Below are 14,229 nucleotides of genomic sequence, written 5' to 3' on the forward strand. Positions count from 1 at the left end.
TGTCGACTGTTACAGTAAACCTCGTTTCACGAGGCATAAGGGAGCAGTCAGCTAAGGTGTTCCCTGTTGACTAAGCCATGTCTTGACTGCCGTGCTGTGCCAATGACCAGCTGAGCCGGCACAGTGTGGAGGCCATTTTTATTCTAATGAAACCGGGGATATTTAAATCCTGGCTTCATTGACCATGTCGAGTAGTCTAATTTACATGCCTCTGGCGACATAGGCATGTAGCCTAGACATACCCTCTGTGACTATTTCCTAGTGAAATACAAGAGAACTTGTCTGTCTGGTCACAAAGAGGGAATTGTGGGAAAGCATTGGAGAACTATTAGCAATGGTGATTGAGCCGACATTCTTACAGTAATATAGACAGGTTACCTGAGTGTCATTAGCATTAGCAAGTAGAATTGAGTGGCACTCAAAATTTCCATTTGTCAGGAAATTCCTGACCAGCTCTAGTTTTAACCAGTACCCTAGAATAGGCCAGCGAGCCTATTACAGTAAACCACACTCTCTTGTGTGTGAATAGGAGCCGTGCTAGGGGAAATGCCTGAATTAATTCTGTAATGCAAATAAGCCCATATGCAGAACAGTTTTAGTGTTTCAGGAGAGTCAGATGTTGAATATACATTTTTTTCCAACTTCTTTTGTAACTTACTAGTAATACAGTAGACTAAAATGAATAAATTAATTTGATCTAAGAAATAATTGATATTTCAGTCTGTATAGTCTCTCTACTCTGAAAGTCTCACTTCAAAGTTATCTTGGTTCTATGCTTGTATATCCAAATGAACCATTTCTTTGGGTTATATGTGTTGTGATGATGTATCAGATTTCTTCTCCTTTTCCCACTAAATACCAGTATTGTACTTTATACAGTAATTCTAGTAAGATTTTCACAGAACTCTAAATGGTGAGTGTATAACCCATATGAAGAGTCCACCCACCTTCTGTTTTTCCCCCCCAGGCATACTCTACTGTTGGAACCCCAGATTATATTGCCCCAGAAGTATTTATGCAGACTGGATATAACAAGTTGTGTGACTGGTGGTCTTTGGGAGTGATTATGTATGAAATGCTAATAGGTATGTAACCAATGTGGAGATAGATTTCAAGGTCAGAAGGGACCACTACGTGATTGAGTCTGATCTCCTGTTTTAATATGAGGTGTAAAATTTAATCTACTTTTTTTTATTATTATTATTATTAAGTCTAACCTGACAATTTGTAGCAAAATGCAGGACAATGTAGCACTTTAAAGACTAACAAGATGGTTTATTAGATGATGAGCTTTCGTGGGCCAGACCCACTTCCTCAGATCAAATAGTGGAAGAAAGTAGTCACAACCATATATACCAAAGGATACAATTTTAAAAAAATGAACAAATATGAAAAGGACAAATCACATTGCAGAACAGGAGCGGGATGCAGGGGCGGGGGAGGAAGGAAGGTAAGTGTCTGTGAATTGATGATATTAGAGGTAGGGAGAGTGGGATGTTTGTGAGTTAATGGTATTAGAGGTGATAATTGGGGAAACTATCTTGGTAATGGGGGTGAGAGTTCAAATGTTTGTTAAGTCCTTGTTGGAAAGTGTCGAATTTTAACATGAATGACGGTTCAGAGGATTCCCTTTCAAGTGCAGATGTAAAAGGTCTTTGTAGCAGAATGCAGGTGGTTAAGTCATTGAGAGAGTGTCCTTTCTGGTTAAAATGGCAAGAAACTGTTTTCTCTTTGTGATCTTGTCTGATATCTGTTTTGTGGGCATTAATCCTTTGGCGAAGTGTCTGAGATGTTTGTCCAATGTACATAGCAGACGGACACTTTCGGCACATGATAGCATAGATTATATTTCTTGACAATTTGTATTCAGCTAAGTAGATCTTTCAGAAAGGAATCCACCCTTACTCTGAAGACATTGAGATAGATAATGCACAACTTCCCTTAGTACTGTAGTTTGGTCCAGTAGTTGATTTTATAGTTTTCCAGGAGAGACTATTTTTGTTGACATTTCCTTGCAGAAATTTTTCAGGGAGAGGTAGTGAAATAGCTTTGTCGGCTCAGACCTGGGCATGTGTTCTAATGCTGGAAAAGCTCATTAAGCTTTTTTCCATTTTTATATAGGATATCCACCTTTCTGCTCTGAAACACCACAAGAAACGTATAGGAAAGTTATGAACTGGAAAGAAACTTTGATATTTCCTCCAGAGGTGCCCATTTCAGAGAAAGCAAAGGACTTAATTCTAAGGTTGGTAACTAAACTCCTGTGGCCATTCAGACCCATAGACAGGATCCTCTTCCATTACGTTACTTTTGCACCTTGTGGAGAAACTCATTGTGCATGGTAGAAAGGTGCTAAACTCATCTCCTTCTCCCCATATGATCATTTCCTGAGGCATCTTACAGAAATGGAAAATTCAGCTTGCTGGCCAGATTCTGCTACCACTGAAGTTAACGAAAAGCTTCCAGTGAAGTTGGTGGGAGCAAGAATAGACCCTAAGGATGGAAATCCTGAATTACACTAATGCATATGTATTAAAGACCTGATCCTGTTAAGCTGAGGATGACAGAACTAGAGATATAAATTCCTGTTTAATCAGTTAACTGATCAGTTTATGTATAACTAATTAACTGCTTAATTAGGAGCGGATGGGGGGGGGGGGAACTCCAGACAATATGGGCTGGAACCATCCTTTCCTGCCCCTACCGCCTGTTCTGGCCTGGCCTGGCCTGGCCTATTGTGGGCGGGGACTGTTGTAGCTGGGCTGGAGCACCTTCCACCCTCCCCACATCAGATTAGCCCCCTGGAATAGCCCCTTGCTCCAGCCCCTGCCAGTTAACCGTAACCAGTAAGAATCACCCATTAAGTGTGATGCTTACCAGTTAACTGGTTCACCATTCACAGCTCTAGATAGAATCCCCATTCAATGGAAATTTTGTCTGCATTAGGAATGGGTCCTGAAAGAATATAAGAGATGGGGAGAGAGCTAGAATAAAGGGAAGATCATGAAGAAGAAGGAAAAGAACAGTGATAATAGATTTTACAGTATAACACTTAATCTTATAAAGCATTAGATTCATAGACTGCATTAGTCTTTCTTACAGTCACTTTTCAAAGGCTATAACTTTAGAAGCAATCTTCTGTCACAAGCACCGTAAAAATTATGAACCGTGTTCCACAGTGATCCAGTCAGAGATCAAAGCATCTTTTACTTTTACATGCAGAGAAAGTTTTGGGTTGAAAGAGAAGTCTAAATCTCTTTCAGGTGCCTCTCCCACTTTGCCCTTTTCTCCTATGCATTTTATCCATTATTGGTAAATTTTTCAGTTTTTCATTTGTACCTCACAATAATTTGTTCCAAAATCACATCTGAATGCTTTGCATGAGGGAATAGGAATAATGCAATTACAAATCTCTTGGAATGTTGGTTTCCAGAAGCAGAGACAGAATGTTTTAAAAATAACATTTTAATTTATCAGGAGACTAGAAAAAATGAACAGCACCCAGCAAGTAAAGCACATACAGTCAGAGCCAAACAAAACAACACAGCAGGCGCTTTAAAAATATCAAAGATAGGAAATAATTTCAACCTCAATAAGTGCCATTCAAATGTAAGGCAAAAATATTACATCTTGTGGGAGTATGGCTTAGTCAATTTATAACCTGACTGACTTGTCACGTTACTGAAATGCCTGTCAGAACTTGCTTTGTGCTGGCTAGGAGATTTTGTTTCTGAGAAGGCTTGGTAGGTGAAATGTTTTGTGAATCTGGATGTTGTGATCATGTAGAAATAGCCTGTTACCCATATTGATTCCGATAAACAAATTGCTCTGAGTACGTTGGCAACTGCCGAACATACACCCCTTTAACTCTGTTACTTCAGATGACCAAGAGAATTTTCTATTCTGCTGGACAACAATTGCTGCTGAGCACAGATTGTCTACTGCTCTAGTGTGAAACAGATGACTACTTGAGAGTAGAAGTGGAATCTAATTAAACAAATCAACTTTCAGAAACAACATGGCTACGTCTACATTGGCATCCCGTTCCGGAAAAGGGATGCTAATGAGATGAGTCGGAATTGCAAATCCGTGGGGGATTTAAATATCCCCCGCGGCATTTGCATTTACATGGCTGCCGCTTTTTTCCGGCTTGGGGATAAGCCGGAGAAAAGCGCCAGTCTAGACGCGATTCTCCGGGGAAAAAAAGCCCTTTTTCGGAGGATTTCTTATTCCTACTTTCAAGTAGGAATAAGAAATCCTCTGGGAAAAGGGCTTTTTTTCCAGAGAATCGCGTCTAGACTGGCGCTTTTCTCCGGCTTATCCCCAAGCCGGAAAAAAGCGGCAAAGCCGGAGAAAAGCGCCAGTCTAGACGCGATTCTCCGGGGAAAAAAAGCCCTTTTTCGGAGGATTTCTTATTCCTACTTTCAAGTAGGAATAAGAAATCCTCCGGGAAAAGGGCTTTTTTTCCGGAGAATCGCGTCTAGACTGGCGCTTTTCTCCGGCTTATCCCCAAGCCGGAAAAAAGCGGCAGCCATGTAAATGCAAATGCCGTGGGGGATATTTTACATCCCCCCGCGGATTTGCAACTCCGAAGTGTCTAATCTGCATCCCTTTTCCGGAAAAGGGGTGCAGTGTAAACACAGCCCATAAGTGTATACAAAAACAGCTTATCAGTCCACAAATGAGCTTCAGGGAGTTCAGCACATTTTCATGCATCATACTGAAAGCCCAATTTGCAAGTTGCTGACTGGACTCAACTCCCATTAGGTCAGTGGGTGGCTCAGCACCTAAAGGGGCTGGGTTGTTTATTAGAACAGAGCCTTGTTGTTTTCTCTATTATGGATGGCCAAGGCACTTGACAAGGCACTTGTTTCTCCAATTGTCTGTTGGCTAAACTAGCAGTGTTAGAAGGCTGACTCTCAGTGCACCACTGACTTCTTGCTGTTGAAACATGCTGCTGTTTAATGTGGGAGTATAAGGTTTTGGAGGTTGATTACAAAGAGAGAGTACTTAGCAGAAATGGACACTTGAAAATCAAGTTACTACTTCTACACCAAACCATGTGGAGAAAATGGGAATTCTAAAACAAAATTCCTTCCTATTACTGGTTTGGAATAATGACCAGCACTGGCAGCAACTTGTTCACAAAAGCGTGAGGAGGGAAGGGAAATGTGACCTATTACCATTGTAATATTGTGCCTTTATAATGTGACTGGCAATGTTTCTGTGATTTTTTTTTTTTTCCCCTGCCCCCCGCAGGTGCATTGGGATGTTGACCAATCCAAAGATTAAACCATTTTAAAGGGCTTTATAAAATTTTTGCAACAGGATAGTATGATAGCTTATTTTATATGCTGCTTTTTGCATTGACTGTAATATTCTTTCTCTCTTCCCCCCCCCCCCCCCCCTTTCAGATTTTGTATTGATTCTGAAAATAGAATTGGTAGCAATGGAGTAGAGGAAATAAAGGATCATCCTTTTTTTGAAGGCGTTGACTGGGGGCATATCAGGTATATACATGTGCTTTATTTATTGGATGGAGATCTTGAGAGCAACCATTTTATATGCTGTAAAGACAGGAATAACTTGTTTTAATTAGCTTGTTATTTTTGAAGAGTAGCCACTGGAAAAAACAAGCAATTCCCGCCTTGATCTCAGAAGAGGCATGCTCTGCCTTAGAAAGAATTCATGGTGATGCAATGGTGTTAGGTAAAGAGGATTCCTGACATGCACTTCCCCGCCTCCAGCTGTTCCCTTGGCAGCAGTGGTCCATACCTTGTCAGCCTCACACCTTTTCCCCTGCTCCAACAGCTTCCCATGTTGTAATAGGCTGAGACATAGCTCATGACTTTGAAAAATGCATGGGGCCCATCCCCAGAGAGCAGCCATTGATCACACCCAGGCTGTAGTGAAAGTAACTTAAAATTTCTTACAGGTATGTCCCTGCCAGCTCTTTAAATAGCTCCTTGCTGACTTTTGCTGCAGCTCTGCCAGCGCTTGCCAGAGCTGTGCACTGGGCTTATCTGCTTACTTTTACCTCTGGCCTCAGGTAGCAAGTAGCCTTCTGATAAGCTCATTTAAGGAGAAGGTACAAATTAAAAAAACAGAAAATAAAATGAGGGAAAAAAATCCTACAGAGATATCACAAGGAAAGAGAATGAAAAGGAAAAAGGTTGTAGCTATGAGTTAAAGGAGATGTCCCTGTGTTTAAAACTAACATTAGTAGAGACTGCTGCTACTATTGTCCTTTAAGGATGTAAGGTAAACCTGTTTCTTAGAAATATTGTACCTTCGTATGTGAGAGCCCACATTCCTCCTTGGGACTTGATGGTCACTCCCACCCAATCCTGCAGCTCATTTGCATTTATGCTCTCTCCCTCATATTCTATTGAGTGTGGTGGGAACCAGTGGACAGCAAGAACAATAGTACATTTGTAATTTCTGGATTTGGCAACACAATAACATAGCCTCCTCTCTTCCCTTCCAAGATTCCCCAGTGATATGGCTAAATTCCTGGGGGAATGTTCATTATGAGAAGATATTATGAGGCGTTCATTATGAGAGGAGTGTGTCCTTGCCTTTTACCACCTTATCTCTATTTCCTGTCTCTCACACCCATGATTGGATTTTGAATGGATGTGTGCTTTTTTGATTTTTTTGTTTTTGTTTTTTTGTTTAATGTTAAGGCAAGTCACTTGGGAAGCTCTTTTTAACAAATCTCCCTTTTACAAGTATTTGTTACTTTGTTACTGCTCTGTTAGTTTAATGGTATGAATTAAATCTTTCTGTGGGAGGTAGTGAGGAAGCACACTGGTAAAATAGTCAGCAGCAGCGATCACAAACAAAAGGTATTCAGAACAATAACTGTAGAGTTCATAGTGCTGCATGTTGAATGACCCAGCCTATCAAGGTAAGTACTTGACTGAATGAGTAGGTTGGAACTGCGACATCAGTTCCTGACTACAAATCTTGATTTAAGTGAATCACGCAGCTATAGGTTAGAAATCAGTTTGGAGCCCTTTTTTAACAAAAGGGAGACAGATATTTCCCACATGGAAGCCAAACTTTAGAGGATGTATTCAAATTCAGTTCACAAGAACTGTTTTAATATAAACTAACTCAGAGACTGATTGTTAGTTTCCTGTGATATCAAACCAGAAATTAGCAAGGCATTTTACAGTCAGATCCTCAACTTGTGTAAATTGTGTTAGTTCAGTAGAGCTATAACATTGTACACCAGCTGAAACTCTTACCAACTGTGTTTACAAGTTTTTTTTTCTTCATCCTGTTGTATAAAAAAAGCTAAATTAAAAGGCTATGAAATTAAATGAAGCTTTTCTTACTATTCATTACTAATCTAATTGTTTGTGTGCAGGGAGAGGCCAGCTGCAATCCCTATAGAAATCAAAAGTATTGATGACACTTCCAATTTCGATGAATTTCCTGAATCTGATATTTTACAGCCAGGTGAGACCTTGTAAATGGCAGACTCATCTAACATACCAAAATATAATAATTTTTATCTCTGTTATATTCATTTTTCCAGTATCTTAATTCAAATATGGTGCAGGTCTGAAGTAGCTGGATCATACCTTAACGTACGTACGTGCGTGTGTGTGTGTGTGTGTGTCTGTGTCTGTGTGTGTGTGTGTGTCTCTCTCTCTCTCACACACACACACACACACACACACACACACACACACACACACACACACACACTGTGTTTATATGAAAGTGTGTTGCCTTAATGGTAAGCAGTTATAGAATACAACACAGGATTTCACCATATAGACAATATCGTGACATTTTTGTTAAAATGTATTGAACTAATTGGTTTCAGGTGTTAGATACCATTGAAATGTAAACCAAAAGCAAATGTTATATTCTTTGTCTTTCAAATTTCAAAAGCAGTGAAATGAATGACCAGCAGCAATAGTAAGGACTGCTAGACATTTAAGTGACTTAGGAGCCTTATTCTCATTGGAACTCATACAGACACTTTTGAAAAAGTTAGGTCAGCATGTAGTAGGAGATTGTTAAATGTATAAGACCTGACTTGACATCTCTAGCAGCCGCTACTTTGCAAATGTGTAGTCAACTATATGATTAACTGATAAGCCTAGGCATATTGGTTAATCTTGTCAAGTACATGCATTTCTTCTCCTCCCCCCCACTGCCTCTGTATCAGAGGCAGCCAGGGCAGGGGAAGCAAGAGCCAGTGCTGGGGGGGAGCTGGCTTAAAAGCTGGTTCCCTCCAGCACTGGTTCCATGGTGCCACTTCCCCCCTCGCTCCTGCACTGCTACCTTTATCAGCTTGGGCCTGCTGTGGATAGAAGCTGGTCCCCGGCAACAGCCCATGACAGAAGCTGTTCTACCACCCATGGAACAGCCTCTTTTCACAGTGAGTTTGGGCTGGCTGTGGACAGAGGCTGCTTTGTGGGAGGAGGAGTAGCCTCTGTCCGTGGGGAGCTCAGACCCCCCACAGACAGGGGTTGCTGCCGTGCCACCACAGACAGAGGCTGCTTCGTGGCAGCCTCCTCTCCCTCTTCCCCCCCCCCCCCCATCAGCCTTTGCCCACAGGGAGCTCGGAGCCCTGCAGACACAGCTTGCTGCAACCCCACACTGCTGCCAGAGTTTCAGAGGCAGCAGTGAGGGGTGGCAGGCAGTCCATCTGCATGGGGAGCTGTTTTTTAAATTGGTCTCCTGCCTGGCACCCCACGACCTCTCTGATAGAGAGGCAGCAGCGCAGTTTGGCGGGGCGCTTCCCAGGGGTGAGACCAGAGCACACTGCCTGCTGGCCCCGCCCCAGGGAATGACAGAATAGAAGTTTAACTGATAGGCATGTAACTGCATGAATTCTTATTGAATTATGCAATATCTAGTATCACTCAGCTCCCACTGGCTTCAACAATATTATGTATGTGCTCTGAATGAGATACATACGTAAGTATCTTGGCCTCAGTCTTTACTATTCTTAGCTCATCCCACTTCCCCTAAATCTTAATTTTTTTTCCTACAACCCTGAAGTGGTTCCAATATAATGGCAAGTTTGTTTTGCTTTTTCCTTTAAGGCCAGAATTTTTAAAGTTAGGTATTACATTGCTATTTAGGCAGCTAATTAATTTGCATGGATTTTTAAAGATATTCGGAGGATCTGTTACTTCCATTTAACAGGCATCTGTGATGCACAGTATCACAGAAAATGTTGCATATTCTTTAGATGCCCAAATATGAACTTAACTTTTAGATTTGCAAGTTTTGTCCTAGAACTATAGGAAAATGTATTTGAATAACAATTTTCAAGATCACTGTAAGACAGTTCTATACTATTGCAGTACTGAATATTAAATATTCATAAAGTAAAATATTTCTAGTTTTCCTAAATGCTCTACAGACCCAACAAAAGCACTAAGAAATTCAAAATGAGCAGGCAAAAAGCTTAGAGTGGTATAGTTCTGTTGGGATTTTCACTGCTGTTCCTGGTAGGGTACCAGATGTGTTTGTGTCAGCTCCTAAAAAGTGTTTTGTTTCATTTATTATTTTAATTGTGGTCACAGTTGGGGATCAGGATCTTGTGGTGGTAGGCAATACAAGGGCAATTCCTTCCTTAAAGATACAAGGTGATATTCCATCCATGTTAAAGTTAATGCTAAAACTCACAATTATTGATTACCTTAGGACCAGCATTTTGCCTACAGTTTTTATGATGCTAGAGAGAACCAACCTCAGGATTGTTTGCTGGACATTGTGTGGCAACTTCTCTTACCAGCAGTATTATTTTTTTTAATTATTTCTTTTTGCTTTCTACATTCCAGTGCCAAATACAACAGAACCTGACTACAAATCCAAAGACTGGGTTTTCCTCAATTATACCTACAAGAGGTTTGAAGGGCTTACCCAGCGTGGCTCTATCCCTTCCTATATGAAAGCTGGGAAGTTGTGAAACAAAACAAAACTCCACAAAATTAGAAACAAAAACAACCAAAAAACTCAGGTAGCTGCATCACCAGGCCTGCTTGGCGCAGATATCAATACAGTGACTCTGGTGTGCATCGACTTCACAAGGAAATTCTACAGGATTAGGATTTCTAAGACTACTACAGGAATTAGTTGGCAGTGCCAGCTGGGTTTTTTTTTAATATTTGAATATTTTTGTTAACTTTATTATACAAAGGTACTGGAATAAAAGGATCATACATCCCTTTGTAACTGCACTGCCTGTGTGTGTATAAAGGTTAATTATGCCTCTGTGTACTGTGGCTTTGTTTGTACTGTAAGCCATCTAATCCACGCAGGAGGAAAAACATATCATTTGAAAATGCAACATGGGCTAATGTTGCAGCACCATTATTTTACTGCTAACCTGGTGGATTTTAGATCTACAGTATTAAAAACCATCAAATACATTTGTAAAGATCGCCTTTGAGTGATTGTCCACATGGATTGCTCTCCTGGTATGACATTGAACTCTTTAGTGGTGTGCCTTCAGTCATTCCTCATCTCTTTTCTGCTGTCTTTCTGCCATGGGCAGAACCCCTGCTGGATTGGCTTTGTCTGTGCTCTGTGCAATTTCTAATTTGTATTTAGTTATTATGAGTAGTTTACTAGTATAGGAGGTACTGGAGCCTCCTATAGGAGGGTGGAATCTAAGACACCAGAATTCAAATCCTAAGTCTTCTGTGGGGCAAATATTCTTCTGAATAGTGGAGGCTGTAAGTGCCTTTTCTGCCTCGTTGAAGCACATATTCCAGGCAAGTGTTCCGTACCTTGCTTTTTTGTCATCTCATTTAAAAAAAAGCGAGGGAATCTCACCTTTAAACTTTTCCTCTTGGAACGCTCCATGAGGGCTTCCTCTGTCCCCGAGGAAGATAAAACCGTTAAACTAGATCAGATTGTCTCTGAGTGCTTTGAGGAGCCACAGGTCTAGCCTGTGGTCCAAGCCTTCCTCTCCCTTGCGAAAGACACGTTCTTTGATTAAGGAAGAGCATCTAAACTCTACTCTGCCCTAATGCTGGAGAAAGGGGGAAGGAAAGAACACCTTTCTCAGGGTGACCACAGACTTGGGGTCTTCCCTGGGAGCGGCTAAATTAAACAAATCCCACTATTTATGTATTCTAGCTCATGCTTCTTAGCCAGGACACAGCTCAAGGCCCAGATCAGGTCTTACTGACCTCTCAAGGTCCCTTCCAATCCTAGTATTCTATACTGATACCGTGGCACCAGCTGGTCACTATATAACCAAAGTACTGTCCAAGGATCCTATCCATACTCCTACTAGTACAGTAGCACATTGGTATCAAAGCACTTGGTACCCTCATCTACGATATCCAACACTCAGATGTGGAGGTGAGCTTTCTAGTGCAGACCTTCTCAGGATTGAAGTGCTTGATAATCCAGAGTAATTTAACAGTCAACAAACAACTAGAGTCACCACAGGAAGAGAGCAAAGAAGCTTCTAGCTTCGATACCAACGGAAGATATTTCAGAGTTCCCTGGAACACCTGAGAGGGTAGCTTCACCTGTGTAAAGCAAACAAACCCTTCTCTTCCTGTGCAGAGGATGCATACCTGCAATAGGACAGGGTCCATTTTATACTTAACCTTGTTAATCAATTTCTATAGCTCCATCTGCAGATGACAGCCCCATCGACTTCTGCAGCTTCTCTATGGCTGTGTCCAGACTCAGGGGTTTTTTCGGGAAAAGTAGCCTTTTTCCGAAAAAACTTCACCTGCGTCTAGACTGCAGCCGCGTTCTTTCGAAATTAAATCGAAAGAACGCGGCTTTTCTTTCGACGGCGGTAAACCTCATTTCACGAGGAAGAACGCCTTCTTTCGAAAGTGCTTCTTTCGAAAGGAGTTCTTGAATGTAAATAGGGCTTCTTCGAAAGAGAGCATCCAGACTCACTGGGTGCTTTCTTTCGAAAAAGCGGCTTGCTCTTTCGAAAGTTCCGCGTGCAGTCTAGACGCTCTCTTTCGAAAGAGGCTTGCAGTCTAGACATAGCCTATGTGGCATTCTCTTTCATCTAGTGCTACTCCTTAATAGAGAGCTCTAGAGCTGATGTGCACTTTGGCAGAGCTGTCCTGCAACCACTGTTTAAACCAGAGTACAAGTAGAGCTCCTGACTATGAGGTCACTGTTTGTGAGTCACCAGAAGTGGCATATATGTGGACAATCATTTGAACAAGGTTACTTGCCTTACTGTAACTGTGATTCCTCAAGATGTGTTCTACAGCATGATCACTTCCCTGAGGGATGGTTGGGCCTACTCTGGCTTTCATGCCATCAAAACATCGGGGGCACAGATGGGGCCTCAGCAAACACTGCTGTTCAAAAGAATCTAATTTCACACTTATGAAGTGTGTGCACACCAGAACTGAAATCCTTGTGGGCCGCACACCTTAAAGAATCACAATTAGTATAAAGTAAGTGACCATTCCTTATCAAAAACTTGCCCTGTGTGATTGAACTTGTCAACATATATGAAGGTAATTTTATTAAGGAGATTTCGTGGAAATAGTAAACACTCAAAATTGGTTATTTGTGTGTATGAGGGTGAAATATATACATTTAACTTGAAGCTATCTACTACACTGACTTTTCTGTACATAATAATTGGTTTATCACTAAGGAAAAAGCTATACCCTCCTAGTCATAACACTAAAGATAATTTGCATAGAATACTGCAAATGGTTACTCAAATAAATGCTCACATAGGAGTTACACTCTTAGGGAGACTTACTGCAATATCATTAACATAATAATCTCCTGTATTGTGATAGGTGATTTTTTTTCTGAAAAAAAATGGCATTATTTTAATCTAATCAGCAAGTCAAATTAAAGAAAATATAAGAATACTGCTTTTAGAATTGTAGTGAGAATACTTTTTTAAAGGCAAAACTATGACACTGTAATGATCTAAAGACAACAGAAGGCTTTCCAAAAACAAGGAAGTGCAACGTGTCTTTTTGCTTGATAATTTTTTGCTTTTGACCATGTTTGTCATTATGCCATTTTCTTTTATTCTCAGAGTACCAAAGATCCTGAAATGGCTTGATGATTGCAATCATGTGAAGTTTTGATTTCCATATGTATGTTTTGTTAACTTCTATTAAGTATGGAATAGGGTGTGCTATCCACAAAAGGTTTTTCTGGGCAGGTAACCTGTTCCAGCAGGAGAAAATGTTAAATCATTAGTTGCATAGAAGTGAGCCTGAACCACAATCATGGATCTAATGACTCTCCAAACTGAGGAGGAAGTTTGGATTGAAATACAGCTTTTGGACTTGGATCAATCCATCTCTAATCAGCATGGGTTAATGAATTGAGGTATAGGCAGTAAATAAATGATGGTCAGGGGGATTATTATGTGTGCGCAAGAAGTAGTTAAAATGACAAAGTAATGTTGCCAGCATTCAGAATTGAATATTGTTGAAACTGCATTTGCACTGTTAATTTGCCTTGCTGAAGAGTTAGGTAAATTTTATTTTTATAGGTCAATTATTAATAACCTAAGTCATTGGATACAGTGTGAGGGTAATTACAAGCATTGTAACATACTGTACCTGGAGTCCTTTTAATGTTGTTCATATTACACAAGCTCATTCTCTGAGTCTAAATGGCAACTGCTATATTTTTTTCTGGACTGTTGCATTAGTTGTGATTGGGAAAGTTATATAGAAGCATTATAAAAGATTTATATGAGGCTTTTTATAGTATTTGAAAATAAACATAGCATTCTTTTGTAAAAGTTGGAGTATTTTTTTAAACCCAGTTCATAAATGGCATTTTAAAGGAATGTTTTGTTTCCCTTTCCAAATGTGTAAACAAAGGACTTTTGAGACATTTGAAGACTTTCAGTGTTGGATTTGCCCATCATGAATTCCATCACATACCAGTCTTCAGTCAAAACAATTAGCCATGCTGCTGTTGCTATCATTACATAGACAGCAACCATATGTTTTTTAAAAGATTTGTTGTTATTTATAATAGTTTCCCAAACGTATTCCTATGTGGATCACATTTAAGTAAACTGGAGTTTCTCATGGAGAACTTGCTCCACCTGTTTGTTAAAGGAAGATCCACTTCCCTTCCTCAGGCACATCTAATCACTGTGATAACTCTGGCACATGGTTTTACATGTAATATCTTCTACAGGATGAGCTTTTTTTAGGTGAAAGGGACAAGTTTTTGAGCTCACAGAGCAATTCTTCAGGCCCTGAAGCTTGAAAG

At 40.4% G+C, this 14,229-nt stretch overlaps 1 protein-coding gene across 3 annotated transcripts in view; it reads left to right on the plus strand.

Moving 5' to 3' along the window:
• Positions 1 to 11,893, plus strand: part of STK38L (serine/threonine kinase 38 like) — a 61,471-nt gene extending 49,578 nt beyond the window's left edge. For all 3 annotated transcript variants that reach the window (XM_075899022.1, XM_014575773.3, XM_014575772.3), the window contains exons 10-14: positions 968 to 1,085; positions 2,122 to 2,245; positions 5,415 to 5,510; positions 7,376 to 7,467; positions 9,816 to 11,893. In XM_075899022.1, the coding sequence (XP_075755137.1) occupies positions 968 to 1,085; positions 2,122 to 2,245; positions 5,415 to 5,510; positions 7,376 to 7,467; positions 9,816 to 9,943 (558 nt within the window). In that variant the 3' untranslated portion in view covers positions 9,944 to 11,893. The remainder of the gene's footprint in view (positions 1 to 967; positions 1,086 to 2,121; positions 2,246 to 5,414; positions 5,511 to 7,375; positions 7,468 to 9,815) is intronic.
• Positions 11,894 to 14,229: the final 2,336 nt, after the last annotated feature.

Source organism: Pelodiscus sinensis, chromosome 1 (assembly GCF_049634645.1).
Source record: "Pelodiscus sinensis isolate JC-2024 chromosome 1, ASM4963464v1, whole genome shotgun sequence".
Taxonomy (NCBI): domain Eukaryota; kingdom Metazoa; phylum Chordata; order Testudines; family Trionychidae; genus Pelodiscus; species Pelodiscus sinensis.